Source organism: Halichoeres trimaculatus, unplaced genomic scaffold, assembly GCF_033239565.1.
Source record: "Halichoeres trimaculatus isolate MK-OKI-2021-1 unplaced genomic scaffold, fHalTri1.1 fHalTri1_scaffold_15, whole genome shotgun sequence".
Lineage (NCBI taxonomy): Eukaryota > Metazoa > Chordata > Actinopteri > Labriformes > Labridae > Halichoeres > Halichoeres trimaculatus.
Genome location: NW_027437193.1, coordinates 15,366,515 through 15,386,127, shown reverse-complemented (window position 1 = coordinate 15,386,127; position 19,613 = coordinate 15,366,515). Strand labels below are relative to the sequence as shown.

General features: G+C 39.1%; 1 protein-coding gene across 1 annotated transcript; it reads right to left on the bottom strand.

The window, feature by feature from the left end:
* Nucleotides 1-3,168: 3,168 nt before the first annotated feature.
* LOC141804385 (aquaporin-4-like) lies at nt 3,169-6,831 on the bottom strand. The gene is made up of 5 exons (XM_074688779.1): nt 6,711-6,831; nt 5,701-6,118; nt 5,448-5,612; nt 4,741-4,821; nt 3,169-3,984 (listed from the first exon to the last, which is right to left on the bottom strand). Exons 1-5 carry the CDS (start codon nt 6,800-6,802, stop codon nt 3,739-3,741), a joined length of 1,002 nt encoding a protein of 333 aa, XP_074544880.1. The 5' UTR covers nt 6,803-6,831; the 3' UTR covers nt 3,169-3,738.
* Between the last annotated feature and the right edge of the window lie 12,782 nt (nt 6,832-19,613).

Here is a 19,613-nt window from a genome sequence, read left to right as displayed (position 1 = left end):
TTATAATCAAACTGTTTGCATGTGGGCCTTGAAATGGACTTCTTTTGACTAATTTAAAGGAGAAATACAGATGTCTTTGCAGGAAAAAGACGTAAACACAAACTCACATTCATATGATCTGATAATGTAATGAATGAATTACTCTGCTCTCTCGCGCTCTCACATAAAACGCAGTAAAATATTCATCATAAGTGACAAGGTGAGTGAGAATATCAATCATCTTCTCAAGACAGCTTGAGTTATTAAGTGAGCCAATGTAACAGTATTACCAAACCCAGAATAACAAAGTTATTTATCTCTCCTTCTGTGTGATTGTGTGCGTGAAGTTTTGTGTGGTTGTGTGTGTGTGTTTATGTGTCTGACAGCATCAGACGAGGAGAGAGAAAAGAGAGACAGAGAGAAAGAGAGAGTGTCGCATGCCTTCCTGTTCCTGTACCACCCTCCAACCCCTGAGCCGCAGACTCAAGGCAGTTTCCAGAATCAAACAATTTCACGCAGCTACTGGAGGAGGAAATGAACTGAGCCCAGAGCAATAATAAAATTATACAAATGTTATTACAGACTCGCCTGCTACTGTCCTACTTTAATTCAAATTTGGGCACTGCAGGCACTGCTGGTGGCGGAGACCTTCCTGAATAAATCAACATTAGCTTACGTCTAAATTATTAAGGAAGTGGGAGACTTTCTTGTTTATAGTATGAATTATTAAACAAGTGTTTAACGCTGTTTTTCTCCACGAATCCCCAAATATTATTTGCTAATGATCTTTAAGGTGTGTGTTTTATCTTTTCCTCTCTTCTCTGGTGTGAGCTGGGAATTGAGAATCTGAATATTCAAGTAGCAAGAAATCAGTCTGTTCTCAGTTAGATAAGCATGAGATGCACTTTGAGATATACTCGGCTGGCATGTGTATGATGTGCAAATGAGGCTCTGGTTATAACAATATTCCCATCATATAGCCATTGTTGGTAGTTGCAATGAAAGTGAATGCAAATTAATGAATTACGGAGGCAGCCACTGTGAAGGCTATCCATGCATTATCAGTTTTTCTGCTAAACATCTTGCTGATAAGCCGTGATGTCAACAGACAGACAGCGCTGGTCTATTATTCGCTGTCACTTTTTATTTGCCGTTTTTGAACTGAGGAGGCAACGACAAGCCTTTGGAAGTTCGTCATCACACAGAGGGAACATTTTTATGATGACTTTTTTGGACTTGATTGGCACTTTGTAGCATCGACTCATTTATGTACTTGCACAAAAACTCCAACAATACCACACTGCTGCCTCTGAAAGCCACATCCATCAATCAGTGGATCATTTCTTCTGTATACAGTGCCAAATCACAACAAGAGTAACAACCAGGACGTTTTAAATAAAGAGCAGATCTAGACATTTCTTATTGAGCCAACATTAATCAGACACTTGACAAAAGTGGCAAACTTCATTTTGATGCAGAAACATGTTTGTTGGTAGTTATACACCTAAATCTCTGTAGTTGTATTTACAGATGAACACTTTTCTCACCCTTCTCCTGCAATTTGAAATTCATAACAAACCAAATCCCCTCTGTCCAACAGGGACTGCTCTCCTCACCTGTCTGCCTCGATTAAATCACCGGGCAAGCCAAAGATAAATCAGGACTAAGTGAGGCCTCTCCTTATCATCTGTCTCAAGAGGAAATAGTCAATGCGTGAAACATTGGATTTATGCACTCATTTATTTAGGCTATAAAGATGATTAAGGGGAGCTGAGAGGGTTCTGGCCTTCAGCCACGAAAGCCTTTAGGGGATACGGGCAGGATGCCTTCAGGTAAAGGAGAGTGCTGCTAAAACCTCAGTGCTGTGCATATTTAGCCCCACGCTGTAGGCCTTGAAAAACATTTCCTAATATCAGGAAAATCATACCACTTGTTCTGAGTTGAATATGTTTTTCTTGTGGTGAGTGAGTGGCTTTTGTGATCCAAGGGATCCTCAAATTATCACAAGGTTGAAAATAAATATATTTGAGTATCCAGTTTGAAATGGGTTTCTGTTACAGGTCTGTCCACACTTGATCCTCCCATGTGGATCTGGATCAGTGACATAGAGCTATTTCAAAGGAAATACGGATCAGTCTTGTAAACAAAACTGACTTCTATTATCAATGTTTGCAGTCTAACCTGCACATCCAAGGCTCGTGGCTGCCCTCCCCTGGAGAAATATGAATGGGACATAATCATAGCGTCTGTAATTCACATTGAAGCCAGTAGGTGAGGCTGTTGCCATATATAAAACCTGCATCACTTGTGGAAGATGGCGAAACAAGAGGGAGACAAGTCCATGCAATAGCAAAAAACTATTTTGATGTAGTACCTGAATTACTGTGGCTCTCAGATGCAATACACTTGCACCATGTAGACAACTCCAGTTGATGCAGAGGCATCAGTGCGGCACATCATTTCCTCCAAATTACACAAAGAGATTGAACCGCACCTGTTCTCTTGGCAAAGGAAATAAAACGGAGAAAAAAACAGATCGCCTCAATTTGGTATCACAAAGTGAAATCACTTCCTGTGCCCCGTGCTGATTGAACGAGATTACATGGAGCTATTCTCAGAGACTTAACTCACCAGGAACACACAGCGTGGACATTTATCTCACCACGGGGAGAAATAATCTAAAGGTAGATGAGACAATCCATCATTGATCGAGACCTTTTTTCTCCCTGGTGCACATATCCGACTTCTAGAAACAATAAAGATCAGGGGAAAGCCTTATATGGTCCCTACATTTCTGATAATGGTGAGGAAAAGTCTGATTTGGGCAGCCGTCTTGCCTGGTTTTACTTTCAAAACACAGTAAATAAAGCAAAAGCCCTCTGCATTTCCAATGACTTAGAAATTGAAAAAACAACAACTTTATTTGTACACCTCAGTATGTTTTGCACCAGGTTACAAGCAGTTAACAAGAAAAAGTAAATATTTACACATATTCATCAAAGCAGATTACTTGAGTATGAAACTGTAAATCAAGAGGAGAAATAATAATATGCTCTATATCTAAATCTATGATTTAAAGTCACAGTGATTTGAAATAAGACGATAAAACAAACCACCATGGAAAAATAAAGACAACCCGAGAAAAGCTGAGACAGACTCTTCCAGTGTTTCCATAAAGATGAGCTTCCCTGACTAATGCACTGAAAATAGAGAGTGCTGTATCACGGCTCTGATGATAAAGCTTGTCTGAGTTGTCTTACATTGCTTAGGACTTGTAATGTGCTTAATGATCACAGGAAAAATCTGGGTTGTTATTACCTATACAGTACGTGGACCAAATGTGACACTAATCCAAAAATAACAAGCCTGCATTTTCTTCTTCACTTCTCCAATTCAGCGTGATGACCCCTCATAATTGCTCGACCCCCTTCCGCATATTTCCTCAACGCACAATGTATCGTCGTTCTGTGGGGTGCAATGTGTGCACCGCATGCCAACACTGCAGCAGAGTCGTTCAGAGAGGGCCTCAGGAGGAGTATTGAGCAGGTTGTGGGATTGAGCCATAACAGCAAATTAGCTTTATGACAATGAGAGTAATTCAGCCTTTTTCTGTGAAGCCTCATGGACAGAAATCATATTCTGCTCTGAGGATCTGAGGTCTTTGGAGTCTGGGAGGGGGGGAGGCTCGAGATGGATACTCCAAAGTTTGATTGCCACTCCGCGCTACAGATTGGTCTCCATTTCCAGTGCACGTGATAGTCATACTGAAGACAGCACTTCACCAGTCGAGTCCTGGAAAGGATCTTTTTTCTCGCCTTTCTCCATGTCAGAGATAGAGCCTGGCTTAATGGCCAGATCGTCTGTCTCCACCTCCCTGTATTTCCCTGATGGATCCTTCTGGAAGACCTGCTTCAGCCTCTTCTTCATCTCAGGGTCAGGGCAGTACAGGTACTCGTACAGACCTGCAGCCAGGATGCCCCCTAGAATGGGTCCTAGCCAGTACACCTACAGAGCAAGACAAACAGTTTAATGAGTCAGGGCTCATGGGAGATGTTCATGACTGTCAACAACATGTCCTGATGTTTTGGGAAGATAGATTAGAGTGTGTGGCATCAAGCATTTACCTCCAAAAGCAGATGCTTAAAAAATGATTCCTTACTCCCACAACATGGCACCATGCTGTCTGCAAACATCCTCAGTGGAAAAAAATTGCCTGGATACATAAATTTAGAGCTAATTCTATTTTACACCTTTTTTGATTATTATGTAGGAGGGTGAAAACGCTTAAAGTTTGGATTCCTTGCACTATTTCTTGGGGTGGAGTCAGATAATCCAAGGGTCATAAGCAAGGTGAGAGTAAGCTTTTAACCAGCTGCTTTGGGTTTTCTTCCTGATAAAAGTAAAACACTGTTCTCTGATGCTGTCTTTAGGTCACAGCTGTTTTTACTGTTCTGGCCGTGGGGCCTGAAATGTGACCTTACCAGGTTTCAACATGCTGTACCAGCCCGGTATGGTCCTCAGGACATTAAAAAAATCATCACTGGCCACTGCAGATTCTCTCTGAGTTTCACGACATGACACCAGGACTTTGGATCTCACCCAACGAGCTGATTTATTACACAAGAAAGCAAATACCAGCTCTTACAGAGATGGCACATGTCCATTAACACTGACCCAGACACCAGGAGAGGTAGGAGGGTCATATTTTGGCTGAAGGAACTCCTAAAGGAAAGATAACCCTCTGAGAAAAGTATCTCTTACCCAGTGGTGCTCAAAGTTTAGAGTGACTATTGCAGGCCCAAAGGATCGAGCAGGGTTCATGCTGGCTCCTGTGTAGGGGATCTAAAAAAAGCGAGAGCATTGACAACAGAGGTGAAGAAGAAAACAGTCATCAGAGGTATTTTTATGTCCCACTTTGACCTACAGAATATGTTTCACGCATTATCAGATGCAAGTTATATTATATGCATTCGCTAACACATGCAGGAAAAGATGTGTTTTAAAGCAGTGGGAGAGATAACATCTATTTCCCAATGCACTGATTTGCTCTGCAGGGCTGAGGAAGCCCCCCCCTAGAGATCGGTTGCTATGCGATCGTCACCTCCAATGAAGATGTGCACGTGGGTGTGAAGCAGCAAGAAGCCGACAATATCACACAGAGAGGAAGAGATGCTTTAATGCACCTGCTCTTTCTTAAGAGGCGACACTGCTTCAAGCTCTCAGTGAGCGCTTAAGGTGCCTGCACTTTAAGCTAGGATTCTTTGTGTGAGATGTTACATTTTTGTTCAAAATGACTCAGAGTCACTTTTACTTCAAGGTTTAGGAGTTCAGGGAGGTGTTTACCAATATATAGATGTGATTTCAAAGTGCTGATGCAGGATATAAGAACAGTTTCAGGATCTTTGGCTTCCTTCCCTCCACTCCTGCTGCCAATTCACCCTCCTGTATCATAAGTGGAAAGTACTTACTGCAAACAAGTGTCCAATTGCTACAGCCAGACCAATAGAAAGGCTAGCAGAGCCTCCAAGGTCTGTGCGTTTTGGGTCACAAGTGGCGAAGACAGTGAAGACAAGCTCAAATGTGATCAGGAGCTCCACAAGAAGGCCATGACCTAACGCAAGGTTAGAGTTCACCTTGGGAGAAATAAAAGAGGAGTTTCTTGAACTTACTTTACAGCAAGAAAGTGTAAAAGACTCAAAGTTCAAAGGGTCAGACTCTTACTGTAGTCACACCAAAGGAGCCTCGAAAAGCAGCTGGAGTGACCAGATAGAGGATCCCGGCTCCAGTGATCGCTCCCAGGCACTGAGCCACCACGTAGAACAACCCCTTTGCCAAGCTCAGCTTTCGGGTTACCACCATAGCTGCTGTGACTGCAGGGTTAATGTGTCCACCGCTGATGTGTCCAAAGCACTGCACCATGGTGGCGATGCTCAGCCCAAAGCACAGGGAGATAAGGACCAAATCAGCTGGTGGAGGCTTCTCTTCCTTTGCAGCCCAGTTGATAGTGGAGCCCAGACCGAGGAGGACAAAGATGAGAGTGGCCAGGTATTCTCCAGACACAGCCCTCCAGAAGTCCTTGGTCCAGATCCCTTTGAAAGCTACCATTATGGGGTGACTGTTACACCAGGACAGGAACCTCCTGGCAATGAGAATAATGAGCAAAATGATTAGCCTACTTATGTATTCCTGGCATGTGTGAGTGTGTGTCTGTGTGTGTGAGGTTGTGGCATTAAATGTAGTGAACCCCATCAGAACAGCTGCCTGTAGGCACAACATTTATAACTCCACCAGGGATTTAAGCCAGTGACTTTCCATCAGAAAAAGCCACACAGAGCATTCTTTAAACATTGTGTGTACAGGGCCAAATTATCACACTTACTGCCAAAGCAAATAGTGCTGTCATAAACTGAAGTCACACCAGGATAAAGGGAAAATCTTTTTTACTTTTAATGCAAAAGAAAGGCTGATTCCACTTTGATAGAAAAACTGCAGATTAAAAAAAGCAAAGCAGTTTTTAAGCAAATTTCTAGGCATTAAAGTTTCACTTAATTTACTTTCCTGGATCAAATGGCTAAAACTTACCAGCAGCAATTACACCTTCTTCCTGTCTCTGTCCCCACTGTCTGTGAAGTGTTTTCATTCATAAGTCCTGATGAGTTACTCAACCAGCACAGCTCTCTCCCCCCTCATCACAAGTAAAAGTTGAAATGTCCGTGACCTGCAGTACTTACAGCAAAGCAGCAGGCAGTGTGAGCGCAGGAGCAGAGCAGAGAGCAGGTCTGTCAGACGAACATGATCCACACATTGTGCCCCGGGATTGCATCCAGCAGCTTTATTAAGTTACTAACCAGGCATCACCTCACGGGAATTAAACAGCCAGCTCAGAGGGGAGGAGCCGGGAGATCTGCTGGCTGTGCAAACAGAGGCGCACTGTTGCTCAAAGTGCAGCAGCACAGTGACTGAGTCAGCCTCAGCATCTTAGTCATTTTAGAGATGTAACAACATGCTGACAGAGTAAACACAATAACTGCAGTTATGTACACATTTGTAGATCTAAAGCAACACAATGAATTAGAAAAACTTTTGATTTATTTACGAATCTAAAAAAGTTATCATTGCCAGAATCATTAAACCCAATCAAGAATATAAAAAAAATCCTATTTCTAGTTTGGCTTTTTAAACCCAATTCGGTGTGAGAAATGACTATAGTGCTGAGAAATTAGAATTTAATTATTATAAATTTAATTTTCCCATTAAAAACACTTTTGGAGTAACTGGAACCGGTAAACAAAAATAAATTAAGCGAAAAAGTAGATAAGGAAATAAATAAATAAATAAATAAAATAATAATATTTAAAATATAATAATAATAATAATAATAATAATAATAATTATTATTATTATTATTATTATTGTTATCATAGAATTGCAGTAGAATTAAAACTCAATAACTTCACTGTTATTTAGAACCTTATACAAAACATTGCTCTACTTACTGATATTTAATAACTGCTCTCACAGGTTCTCCTGTTAAGACTCAGGCACTCAAGACTCTTACATGAAAGAAAAGATACACTACTTCAAATGACTGAAAATAAAACCAGCATTTTGTACCTAAGTAGAACTGTAGCTGCCTTTATTGGGTGCCCTTCTGATATTGATCTTCAGGAAATGGGAGTTGTAAAGCATATGAAAAGCTATAGGACCTTTACTGTTAGTAACTGGGAGTGGTCAGTGGTGCTCAGTGAAGTCCCTCTCAAAATCACAACATCATTTCCTTTACCTGTTTCTAGAGGAAAACTGTCTACATCTCCTGAGGTGGAAAAGTCAAAGGAGTGTAAGAGCTGCCAACTGAAACTAATTTGGGTTAAATCTATTTTTCCGTTCCTCTTTCACACTTTTATCTTTTTCAAGTCACTAAGTGGATCATGACTTTTGCTCCATCCAGCCAAAGCATATTCACTGTTAGACCTAGCCTTGAAAATGAGTTATAGTGCATAAAAATGACTAGCTGCTACACCAGGGATGAAGAATAAACTTGTGAGTGCAATCTTATCACATGCAAGTTTGAGATGGATAAACAGTCAGTTCATACAGTCCTGAGCTCCTCCAGTATTTACACTTTTCTAAACGTATGGAATGCATACCTGACATGCCTCTAGTCTACAAAAGATATGATGGATATTTAAAGCAGTGTTATTTTATGCAAGTTAAGGTCTTGGTCGGAAACTAGCCCAAGCCAAGCCCAATTTTCAGGACTCGGGACCATAGACTGTATATAAAATGGACAGTGTGGCTCCACCATTTATAATTGTGCGGTTTTGAAGCCAAAATACCCCCAGACCACCAGAGGCGCTGCCATTGTGCAGCCAGAGTCTGTGCAGTAGAGACTGTAAGGGACTCTCGGAGAATCCGTTTATACAGCAACTGTTTGAAGGTGGAATGCAGAAATATTGTTGCGTTTTGGCCTTGGGTTTACACAGAAGGAGCGTGTCAGCCGACCCAAAATGCAAACTTTTGAAAACAGCCTCCAGAGTGAAATTTGAATCTGCCAACTGTCTTTCAACAAAATGTGCATCTGTTGCACCACTTCTGCACTTAGTATTCCCCAATACGCCAGATGATCAGCCCAACTCTATTTCAAGGGAGATCTACTAAAAGTGGCTTCTGGACAGGACAGTTATAGCGCCAGCTACTGGCCTAGCATGCTTACTACAGTGTTTTCAGTCCTTCAGCATTTTGGTGTAAACACAGAATTTTTTCACTGAATTTTCACACAAACATTGTGTAAACAGGGGCGTGTGCTCGGGACTCAACTCATGCTCAAGCGCTGGTGACATACCGTAAACTTGTACCTGAGCACTGATTGGACAAACATAAGAAGTTCTCTGACATCTTCATTGAGCAATGTTGTCATACTGTGTAAGTTCCTTAAAGAGGTAATGGGCCTTTTTTAGGCTCTATACCGTCTCTGATACCTCTGTAGGAGCTTTATATGGTTTACAGCTTCCTGATTTTTCTCACATCGTCGTTTTAGAAAACCCTTTGTCTCTGTTTCTTTACCGTCCCTTGTAGTACCCTTCAGTGATTAGCAGCTTAACAAAAATGTCTGTCTTTCTCACACAGGTGTTTGAGGAAACTTTTTTTCAGCCTCTGTCTGAGACACTTTGTTTCAGCTGCACCTTCACTCTGATTGCCCATAGCTCTTTGGAGGCTGTTGAGGCAAAGCTATGGGCATCTGGTGTTTGAACCACTTAGAACAGGGGTGGGCAAACTTTTTGACTGGTGGGCCACAATGGGTTCTAACACTTGACAAAGGGGCCAGACCAGGAGCAGATGGATGGAGTGCTTTCGTAACTATCAGGGTATCATTCGTTCATTCCATATCCGTTTTAGAATCCAAAATCGGAAAACGGATAACGACTTGTTATTCAATTTTTTGTTTTCAAATCAAAAATCAGAAAACAAATAGTCTATTTTTCGCTGTTTTGATTTTATTTTGAAATTAAAATTAGAATATGAAAGGATGGAATTATAATGGGATTTTTAATCAGTGTATGGTCCGTTCTTTTATCATTCTGTTTCAAAACAAAATAATAATTAAAAAAAAAAAACGAAAAAAAACTGACTTGTTTTTTTGTATTTCTGTTTTAAAACCAAAACGGAACAACGGAATTACAGAAAAACAGAAAAACGCAGTTTTTATGCCCTGGTTTTAAAAATGAAAAAACAAAAAATAATAAAAGATTGTGTCAAAATTGTTTGTGTGATATTTTGATATTAAACGTGAACGTTTCTACATAAAATTTAGACAAATAACTCACATTGAAGGTTTATACAGACATGTTCCTGAGCTTTTTTTTTTAAATAAGTAACTGATCGCTGATCGCGCGCATATGCGCACTTCCATGTGTTTCAATGAGTTTTATTTTTTCCACTTTCCTTTTCTTAGGTCCGTTCATCTTTACAGAAGAGCTGATGGGTCAGAGGGTAAAGTGCAAACATGAAGTAATAGGCCGACGCTTCACCTCAACAAAGCCAATGTATCTACAGTGCGCCATCTAGTGGGAAAACATCAGAATTGCAGGGAAAATAAAACATTGACAAGGTTTATTCATTTAATTTTTTTAAGTTCGGTGGGCCGGATTTCAGCAAATCTCATTTAGATCTCATGAAGACCTCGTGCAATTTTTGGAGGTAATCATTATGAGCAGTTCACAGACAGATTTAGGGATTTCTACAATATTTCAATATGTGGTGGTTTGAATTTTGCACAAGTTTAGTATGAACATCCAGCATTGTTACTTTGTATCTGTTTTAAAGATATGGGAAAGTATAATACCCCCTCTTCAATGTAAGGCCTTAATCATTTATCCAGCTTTGAGTAGGAGCTGGCACATGTGGTCATCTGCACAAAAGTTCAGTCCTTTATCACAATGAACAAAACAACTCAGACTCAAGATATGTGTTTAAAACATGTAACTTTAGGATGATTTTATGCCTTATGTTAAAAGTGATGTGTGACCCATGAAAAATCACTAACAGACACTTTCTAACCAAATGCCTTTACAGGGACTTGATATGTTTTTCAAAGAGCTCCGCCTCCTGTTGTTGCTGTTTGTTGGAAATGAATTGTCAACTCATACAAGTCTTTCTGCACTAAACCATAAACTATGTTCAACGTTATTGCTGTAATCTATTTAACTTTCTTTTACAGAGGTTTTTTTTTGAGTGTGTGAGTACATAAACAAAAGATAGTGTAACAGAGGGTGTTTTGTCTTGTCAAATCAGCACTGTCACATAAGTCATCTTTTCAAAGAGTACTTGTTACATAACTTGTCACACCGATAAAGCTCTGAAAGCTCTTTTTATAAACAAATACATTTCTTTGGGGAATATGGAAAAATATCAGATCAAAAACATATCTGCTGCATTTTGTAAAACCAGCACTAGAATGATACCCAAAATCCAGATGGAGGGTTTTTCTATCAAATGATTTGACAGAAATTCTTTAAGACTGAAGAATACATAAAAACAGCACGTACTGAAATAAGCTGACATGCTGCTTAGTTGTTGTTTCAGACGTTTCTCATGACAGGCATTATGGGTCTTATCTTCTGTAGAGAAACTAGACAAAACATTTTTTTGTAAACTTCTTATTTGTCAAATTTTGCATGCGAGGGAAGAAAGGTCAGCTTAAAAATGGTTTCATTGATGAAGTGCACAAATTGATTTCCATCACTATTTGATTACTCAACTTTGTGACATTCTTGTAAATACTTAATCAGGAGATGCGGGAGATGTAACTTAACTGAAAGAGGAGTAAGGAGAGGTTTTTGTAACTCAGATAAAAAGGATCATTCAGTCTTTCAGAAGCCTCTTCTGTAAATGCTTGAATCCTCAATTTTGAGTCATTGAAAATCTGTTCAATTCATTTTGCTTTCTTTGAAAAGTACGTTGGTATTTAAATACACCTTACTGCACATAAAAACTCACTATCAGTGTTTGTGAAACTGTAATTTGCGACCAAACCCAATGATGCGTTCACTGACCATGTAAGTGACCTTGCTCTGAAAGGACGTTCCCCGGAGATTTCACGTGTTTATGTGTTAATATTTGTCCAAAAAATCCTTCACGCTCTTTTAAGCAAACACAATGGATGTGCTCAATGTGAGGCCAAGCGGAAAAGTGATGGCGATTTTAGATCTTAAAGGCCAACTGGAGATCGCCGACATCTTTGTTTGTTTCTTATCTGTGTTTATTTTACATTGAGATACTGGATCATGAGAGTAAAATCAGACTTTAAATGAAAGAAGGCTGCAAAAGCAAACCTTAACCCTTGCTCTGGATTCTCTGCCTTCTTTCCCTTGGGTGGGCATGAAGGTGTTAGACGTTTGCGTCTTGGATTTCAACATGTAGGTGCTTCAAGGATGTAATGAATGCATACTGCTAAGAACTGCCTACCAGTATTAGAAGAACATGATCCATCCAGTGATACTATGCTGAATAGGAGGAATATTTATGTCATTTAAAAGAAGAATTTTAAGGTCTCAATTGGTAGAATATCGCTTCCTGGAAAGAAGAGCATGACATATTGTCATCACTTGTCACTTTCCAGGGATGCAAACTTGTATCATATTGCACATCTTGTCAAAAACAAGAGCAAAGAGATGGCTGGGTGTCAAGGAGGGAAGATTTACTCATGTGTCAACAATAATTCAAATCAGTATCATAATGTAAAGATGGGTTTAAAAATAACCAGAGGTTCAAGGAGCACTGGTGTTCTGACAATAATGCTCCCAATCAAGAGGAGTTTAAACAACAACAACAACAACAACAACAACAACAACAACAACAACAACAACAACAACAACAACAACAACAAAACCACTTCTTTCTATACAGGAAGGGTAAGTGGTGTTGTAAAATAAAATGACTTTTTAATGGAAGCTTTATTGGAGGGGGGCAGGGGGAAAACCTCCAGTGTCTGCTATTCATCTGAACTACAGTGACATTTTTCAAAAGGCAGCACATCTCAATATAACACCTGTTTGGTGCATCTGATTTAACTCCAAACTTGACTCTTGGCTGAATGTCTCTACTATATGTTTCAGGAGAGGAAAAGTGGCCCAGAAATTACCAGAATAAAGTGATTTCAAATATTAAACATGGATACAAAGTAAAAGTACTAACACACTAAATGTGTATGTATTGTCAAAACTATCTGTTCTAAAAATAGCACAAGATTTTGTTTTACAAAACGTGTTAAAATGAGGCAGTCATCACATACAGATCTCTTAGCTTGTTCATGACATGTTGTGTTAGGTCGGACCGCGAATACCCAAGGCCTGCCCAATAGCCCAGCCCCTGACAGGCTTCCAGAAGGCTAGCCAATCAGAGTGTAGGGGGGTTGTGGAGCCTTAAAGAGACAGCAACTAGAACTGAGTGTTTCAGACAGGTTTCAAAAAAAGGTTTTCTCAATCTGCAGAGTGAGAAAAAAAGTTTGAAGCTATTAATCACTGAAAGGTACCATCAGGGTACCAGAAGGATAGTATAAATAAATAGACAGTGTAAAAACAAAACAAAGCAAACGAAAAAACAAGAACAAAACAAAAATGGCCAAACATCTTCTCACTCATTTTGTATAAGTTTAAACATATGATGAGGAAAACTGAATAAAAACAGAAGTCAGCATGGGCATAACAGCTTGAAGCAGCACCTCATATTCACCATACATTGGGAGAAAACCTGCAATATCGGCATAATTTGGCAATTATGCATGTGAAACAGCTATATTTATAATTGTAAATATTGCCACTAGGCTTTCCTGTTTTCCATAGAAATCTAAATCTACATACTATACAAACCTGAATATTAATGTGCTGTTATAATGGGTATAAAAGTACCACATGAAGGAGACTGAAGTCTCTTGTTCCTCCAGGCGTCACACACCACAGAGGAGGCCCTTCTTTAATAATTAAAGTGTGCCTTAAATCTTCAGATTAGCATGCGTTTAACTTACAGTTGAGTCAGTTAATGTTTGTTGATATAGTGTGAGTACTCTTTGAATAAAGAAACTGTCCCTTTGTTCGGTTATTTCATAGATGTGTGTTGGAGGGGAAATTCTGAAGAGTTTTAATCAGAGTAATTTGCTAACAAGAAGTTGCTCATCTTTTTGAGTCACAGACAAAAGACAAAAAAAATATGTCCCCCTTAAAAAAAGTGACATCATATCTATAATAATCAATTTTGGCCATTACCCCTGGGATTCAAACGCAGCAGATACAAGCGACCATCTCTGGTAACAAACATGTTTACCTTGCTGGGTAATATTTCCATGCTTCATTAGACGCAAGCTAGCACCATTGTTAGTGCTGCACCATGCCAAGTTTTCCACATGCCACAGAGAACAGAGTCCCTCTTCTGTTACATAATCTATAGACTTGACAGGGAGCCAAATCAGTGGCCTCTTCCTGAAAGACAGGACTCGTTAACGGGTTGATTCTTATTGAAGTAAATGAAGCAAATGGGGACAAGCTGCCTGTGAGAGCTCATTTCACCTTTGACCCAGAGAGGAAAAAAACATGAAGCTAACTGTAAGAACTGTAATCATGCAATCATGCAAGAGGATGGCACAGCTAGCATGTGCATGCATCACACAACCAGATTTTTTATGGGTGAACTCCAAATCTTGTTTTCCACTCAACATCAGGCTAAATTACTTTAATGTTGTCATGCTCTGTCCCAGGGCGCAAAGATGCTGATAATCTGGAAGAGTGGGGAGCATCAGGCCATGAAACAACTCCAACTACATATATGAAAACTCATTAGCTACTGTCACACAACAGCTAACAGTAGCATCCAACCGCTGACCTAAAGCCTCTGTAGAATATGGTTCTGCTTCTTAGCTCACAACGATGTTAGCCACAAGAAATAGGAGTTAAGAAGTGGTTTGATAGGCAAACTACAGTTGAAACTATTAGATAATACAATAGGATAGGTTTAAATTCCTGGCTAAAGGTAGTGTTAGCTAGGAGAAATGTAAGGTTAAAAATTAGTTGGAAACTTGCAGGCTCAAGAGGTCTGTCACATGTCACTACTAAGTTGAGGTGTAGCCACCATGACTCATGTCTGAGACAAAATCAGTTTCTAGTGGTTCAAATCCCAAGCTATGGGCAATCCCTACTGGCTGGGGACTTTTTACAATGGCTACTGCAATTCTGCAATAATACTTAACTACCTGGATGTAAACAAGCAAAGCACATGGTGTCTTGTAGCTCGGTGTGGTTGGCAGTATTATAATCTATGTAGTGGAATTTGAGAGGAATTTAACCGCTTAATTGGAGCACTGTGTAATCATGACTTGAAGTGGATGTTGACTTGCAAGGAGGATAGAAGGCTGATGGTGCTAGCTCTGCTATTGTTAGCCACAGTGGACCCAGTGGACTGTATATAGAGTGGACAGCGTGGCTTGGCCATTTACCATTGTTTGGTTTTGAAGCTGAAATTCCCCCGTCACAGGCGCAGCTATTGGAAGCAGATGTGCAGCCTGAGTCTGCGTAGTAAAGACGATGAGGGATTCTGGGAGTGGAGCTGGGTGACAAAAATAATATATATATTTTTTCTTTCGAGAGTCTAAACACTTCTTGACTCTACCTCCGGACATATTTTACAGTCCCGAAAAAAAAATACATGAGAACGACATCTGTCAGTCATCATTAAATGTGACGTAAAACCTTGTTTTTAACCCTGTATAACTAATGAAAATAAAACTTATTAGGAAAAAGAGGACTTGAATACAAGGCAGCCAAATGATATCTTCAAGCCACCACAACAATCAGACGTGAGAAACGTTTCTATGAGGCGTATTAATTTTTAAAAATTTGACCACAGCCCATCTGGAAGCCGGATTATTTTTACCTATACTGCAGACAGCCACCAGGGGGAGCAGTTTTTGTGGAGACCTCACTTCGAGCCTAGCAAGATGGCGTCCATTTTTTTTTACAGTCTATGAGTGGACCAACCAATTTGACATTATGATCCCATGCTTATCCATATTATAAAAAATGGAGCTTGGTTTTGATTAATTTTGTGTTTTTTTGTCTTTTGACAAGTTGATTAAGCACAATTTAGAGAGTAACAACTTAACTGGTTGTGTTGGAACGTCTTGTTTTATCCTTTGATAGGAAAGAAGCAAATCCTCAGCTAATTGTATTGTTAGGTAGGAATTTTTTACATGCCAACATCTGTTGCTGTCTTTCATTATCAAACACGCTGTGTACTTGAAATATGGCACTGTTTTCTTCTGTAATTTTAACACCATAGGTTTTCAGTTGCCTCTTTCTAAATAAATGAAAAATTATGAGGAAAATGACAACAGTTATAGCTCTGTCATATGCACAACCCTTGTGATTACAACCATCATTGCAATCAAGATTCCTAAAATTCCTAAAGCACCATATACCCTTTAAAATACCCTTTTGAAACATGACATTCATTGTGGATTGAGATGAAGACTACTGAAGTTGTTCTGCTCTTTTACAGAAGAAAAACCTTTGGGTTGAGTGAGATCAGGCAGCGTTCAAGTACTTGGTTGCATCACACCAACACCATCCCCATTACAAACCCTCTACTTTGATCATAAAACAAGTTACAATATTTACTATTCTGTTTGTGCTGTGATTCAACATGATGCAATGCCTGATGTGCAGGATGGTTTGTTTTGGACCTCTGATTGCAACCCAAAGTCTGTTCAGTCTTCAAGAAGCAGCCATTCCTCCTTATGTTCTGTTTTTGGCTGAATTTAAGTTGCATGTCAACGATCCTGCCAAAAAGTGTCTGGAATCCCGCTTTAAAAAGTGCTGTGTGTTAGTCATGAAGTGCTTTATAGCCCAGACCAATTGTTTCAAGAAAGAACTTGCAGGGTCAACATATATCCGTAGCATCCATTTAGAGAGAAGACAAGAGAGAGACAAGTTGTCAATTTTCAGCCCAATCTGTTTTTGCATCAAGCAGCACTTTGTCCAGCTTTGAATCAAACCCACCTGTGGGCCCTGACTCTGGTTGTCCAGCAGGGGAAAAACTTTGTAACAGTCACTCCAAATCTCCCCGTGTGCAGCCTGAAGTGAGCGCCAAAGGGCATGAGAGCATCAGAGGCTAACTGCTAAACATTAACAGCATATGCTCAGATTTCACATATCAATAAAACTTTTCCCTCTGAGTCTGCTGACCAAAATGTAATTAGTTCCAGTAGCTGTGCAAATCGTATGGTTGGCTGAACACGAACACATACACACACTTCTCTCTCTCCCTATGTCTGTTTCTCTCTCTCTCTCTCTGTTAGTCTCTCAGAAGCACCCGAAAGACCTTGAGATTACAGTGCTGTTGGACAAAAACAACTTGACAAGATCCCAATGTTTTCTGCTGTGGGGAGAGGGCACATTCCATGTAAGCTTCATTACTCCTATTCAATCATCCAGAGAGTAAACTGAAATTTTCTACTTGGGCTAACTTGAGCAAAAGGCAACATTGCTATTGCTGTGGTAGAAATGTAGAGCTGAAACCTAATGTAGCTTGTTTTATTTATTTATGTATTTATTCATTTATTTATTCTTATTGAACTTTTTATCAATCAGAACCAGGTGTGAATAAACCCTTAAATGCTACATGGTCTGTTATCAATAAAATGGTCAACAAGACTGACAAGACATTTGATGTTTTTAGATCATTTAAGGTTTACTTACCAAAAATGGTCGATAAATAATCTGCTTTGAAAATTTAACAGTTTATCATATTAAAGTTGGAGACATCTGCCCATACATACCGATCACAGGGCCAAACAAAGCCAATTTTAGCTCTTAAAGTGAGTCTAGATCAGGGGTGACCAACCAGTCAAAGACCAAGAGCCAAAAAAATGACTGTGATACTACGAACAGCCACATCACACGTGGTCTTACAAAAACACTTCCTCTCACACATAAACAAAATGTCATAAAAGGAAGTGAGATTTATTGTGTTTGTGTGTTTAAATTTGTACTAGAGAAGAGAAACTGAAACTTAAGTATCAATCGGTACACTCAAATGTTGATCAACACTGATCCCAATGTTGGCATCAGTATATCAGTATTTTAGATATTTTTATGAATGGATCCAAGAGCCGCACACCAAAAGGCAAAGAGTCACATGTGGCTTGCGAGCCGCAGGTTGGCCACCCCTGGTCCAGATGCAGGGCTATTTCAATCAATCAACTTTTATTTATGTAGCACCTTTCATACAATTAAAATGCAGATCAAATTGCTTCACAGTGAATGGTAATATAATAAAAGACATATAAAATATAAATTAGAGTAATTAAAAGCATATTCAAACATTTAAATTAGACAAGTTAATATTTATTAAGAAAGTAAAAGGGTAAAATGGAGTTAAAGATAAATAAAAGCACAAAAATAATAGGTAGCTAATAAGATAGAATAAATACATCAATGAATAAAAAAAGCAAGAACATAGCAAATTAAATCTAATAAAGAACATTATAGTTTTAAAGAAATTCAGGCTTATTTCAAAACCAGGAAAAATTATATCTTTCAAAAAACATTAGATAAAACATCAGTGGCTTTGTCTGACTTGATTGGCTCTAAATGTGAGTGCATTCAAGTTTCTGGACCTCACTTCTGCGACAGGGACTCTCCCCTATATACAGAGTCCAGGGTCTGTAACACTGTGGGGGTCAATTATTTTTCTGTGGATAAGAACAGTGTGACTATTGTATCCATTCATTGTAGCCGACACCATAGGTTTAGAAAGTCTAAACCTCATTTGTGATGTAACAACAGGCAACCTTTATATGCAGAGATAAGGACGGCTTAGGGGCCTCTTCTTGTTATTCTTCAACAACAAAGAACGGATAGTTTTGTCCTCTGTCCAGCATTCTGATAGAGTTTTGTTTTGAAGTCTCCACCGTGTTCCTGATATAAACAAAAGACATTTTTCAGCTGGATACACATAAACAGAAAATGTCCTTGGCGGCAGAGAACTGCTTCCTAAAGGGAGCCAAACACTGTTTCATCTACCTAAGATCTTGAAGCGTACAGACATGAAAATCAAAGTAAAAAATGTCAAGACTTTTCTGTTTGATGTACTAGAAATGCACAATGCCGAGGAACATGCATTTATATTCAATACTTTTAAAATCTAACTGGGATTGTGATTGTTACCACAGAAAAAGCAAAGAACAGTTCTGTTCATGTTAAAGTCTTCATCCAGCCGCTGAGACAGGGCAAACATCAGAGCTTTACTCCCCTGGTTACTTTTTAATAACAGCAGCAGGACACTGTTCCAAATTCATCATTGGCTGAGGAAAACCTTGGTCTTCTACCTCAGAAAGTGCAGGCCATCAAGTGCAGCGAATTCAAGAACTTTTCAAATAATTGCGTTATCTTGAGACCTGTAAATAATTTTATAATAAAATTTGCCGAATTGCAAATACAGACTTACGGAAGTTAGATCAGATATCTGTGAAATAGAGCCAATTCATAGGGCAGATCTTTTCAACTCAGCTCAGTTCTATGTTTTCTTTCAGTTGGTTATGTAGCGGTGAGTGTTTGTGCTCAGCAGACTTAAAACAGAGGCAAGAGGACTACCATGGCTGAGTAGTTTGGACATATTTCATGCTTATTTGCCAAAAATTCTGAAAGTGACCTATTGATAAACTTGATAGGTGAAGTTTAATTCCTGTCCTATTCTTCTCTGCAAAAACAACAGCAACAAGAACAACAAACAAACAAACAATGGTGCCACCAGTTTTACTCTATCGTCAGGCTATTGTGGTAGGCTTGTTGGAATGTTTGACTTGAAAATAAGTAAATTTAAAAAAATGACAATTTTTTTTGTTTAATAAAATTACATTATTGGAGCGATCAAGTTTTTTTTCCATCACTAATTTATCACACTGTGTTTTGATTTATCATTAATCCCTATCTATAGCATTTTAGAAAAAACAGGCATCAGAATCTGATTTTTTTTTTTTTTTTTTTTTTTTAATGTTTATAAAGTTTATTTGTTTTACTTTTCTGAATTTCCTCCTTTTAGGTAGTTATTTAATAACATTTTGATTTTACTTTTCTTTTGTTGATTAT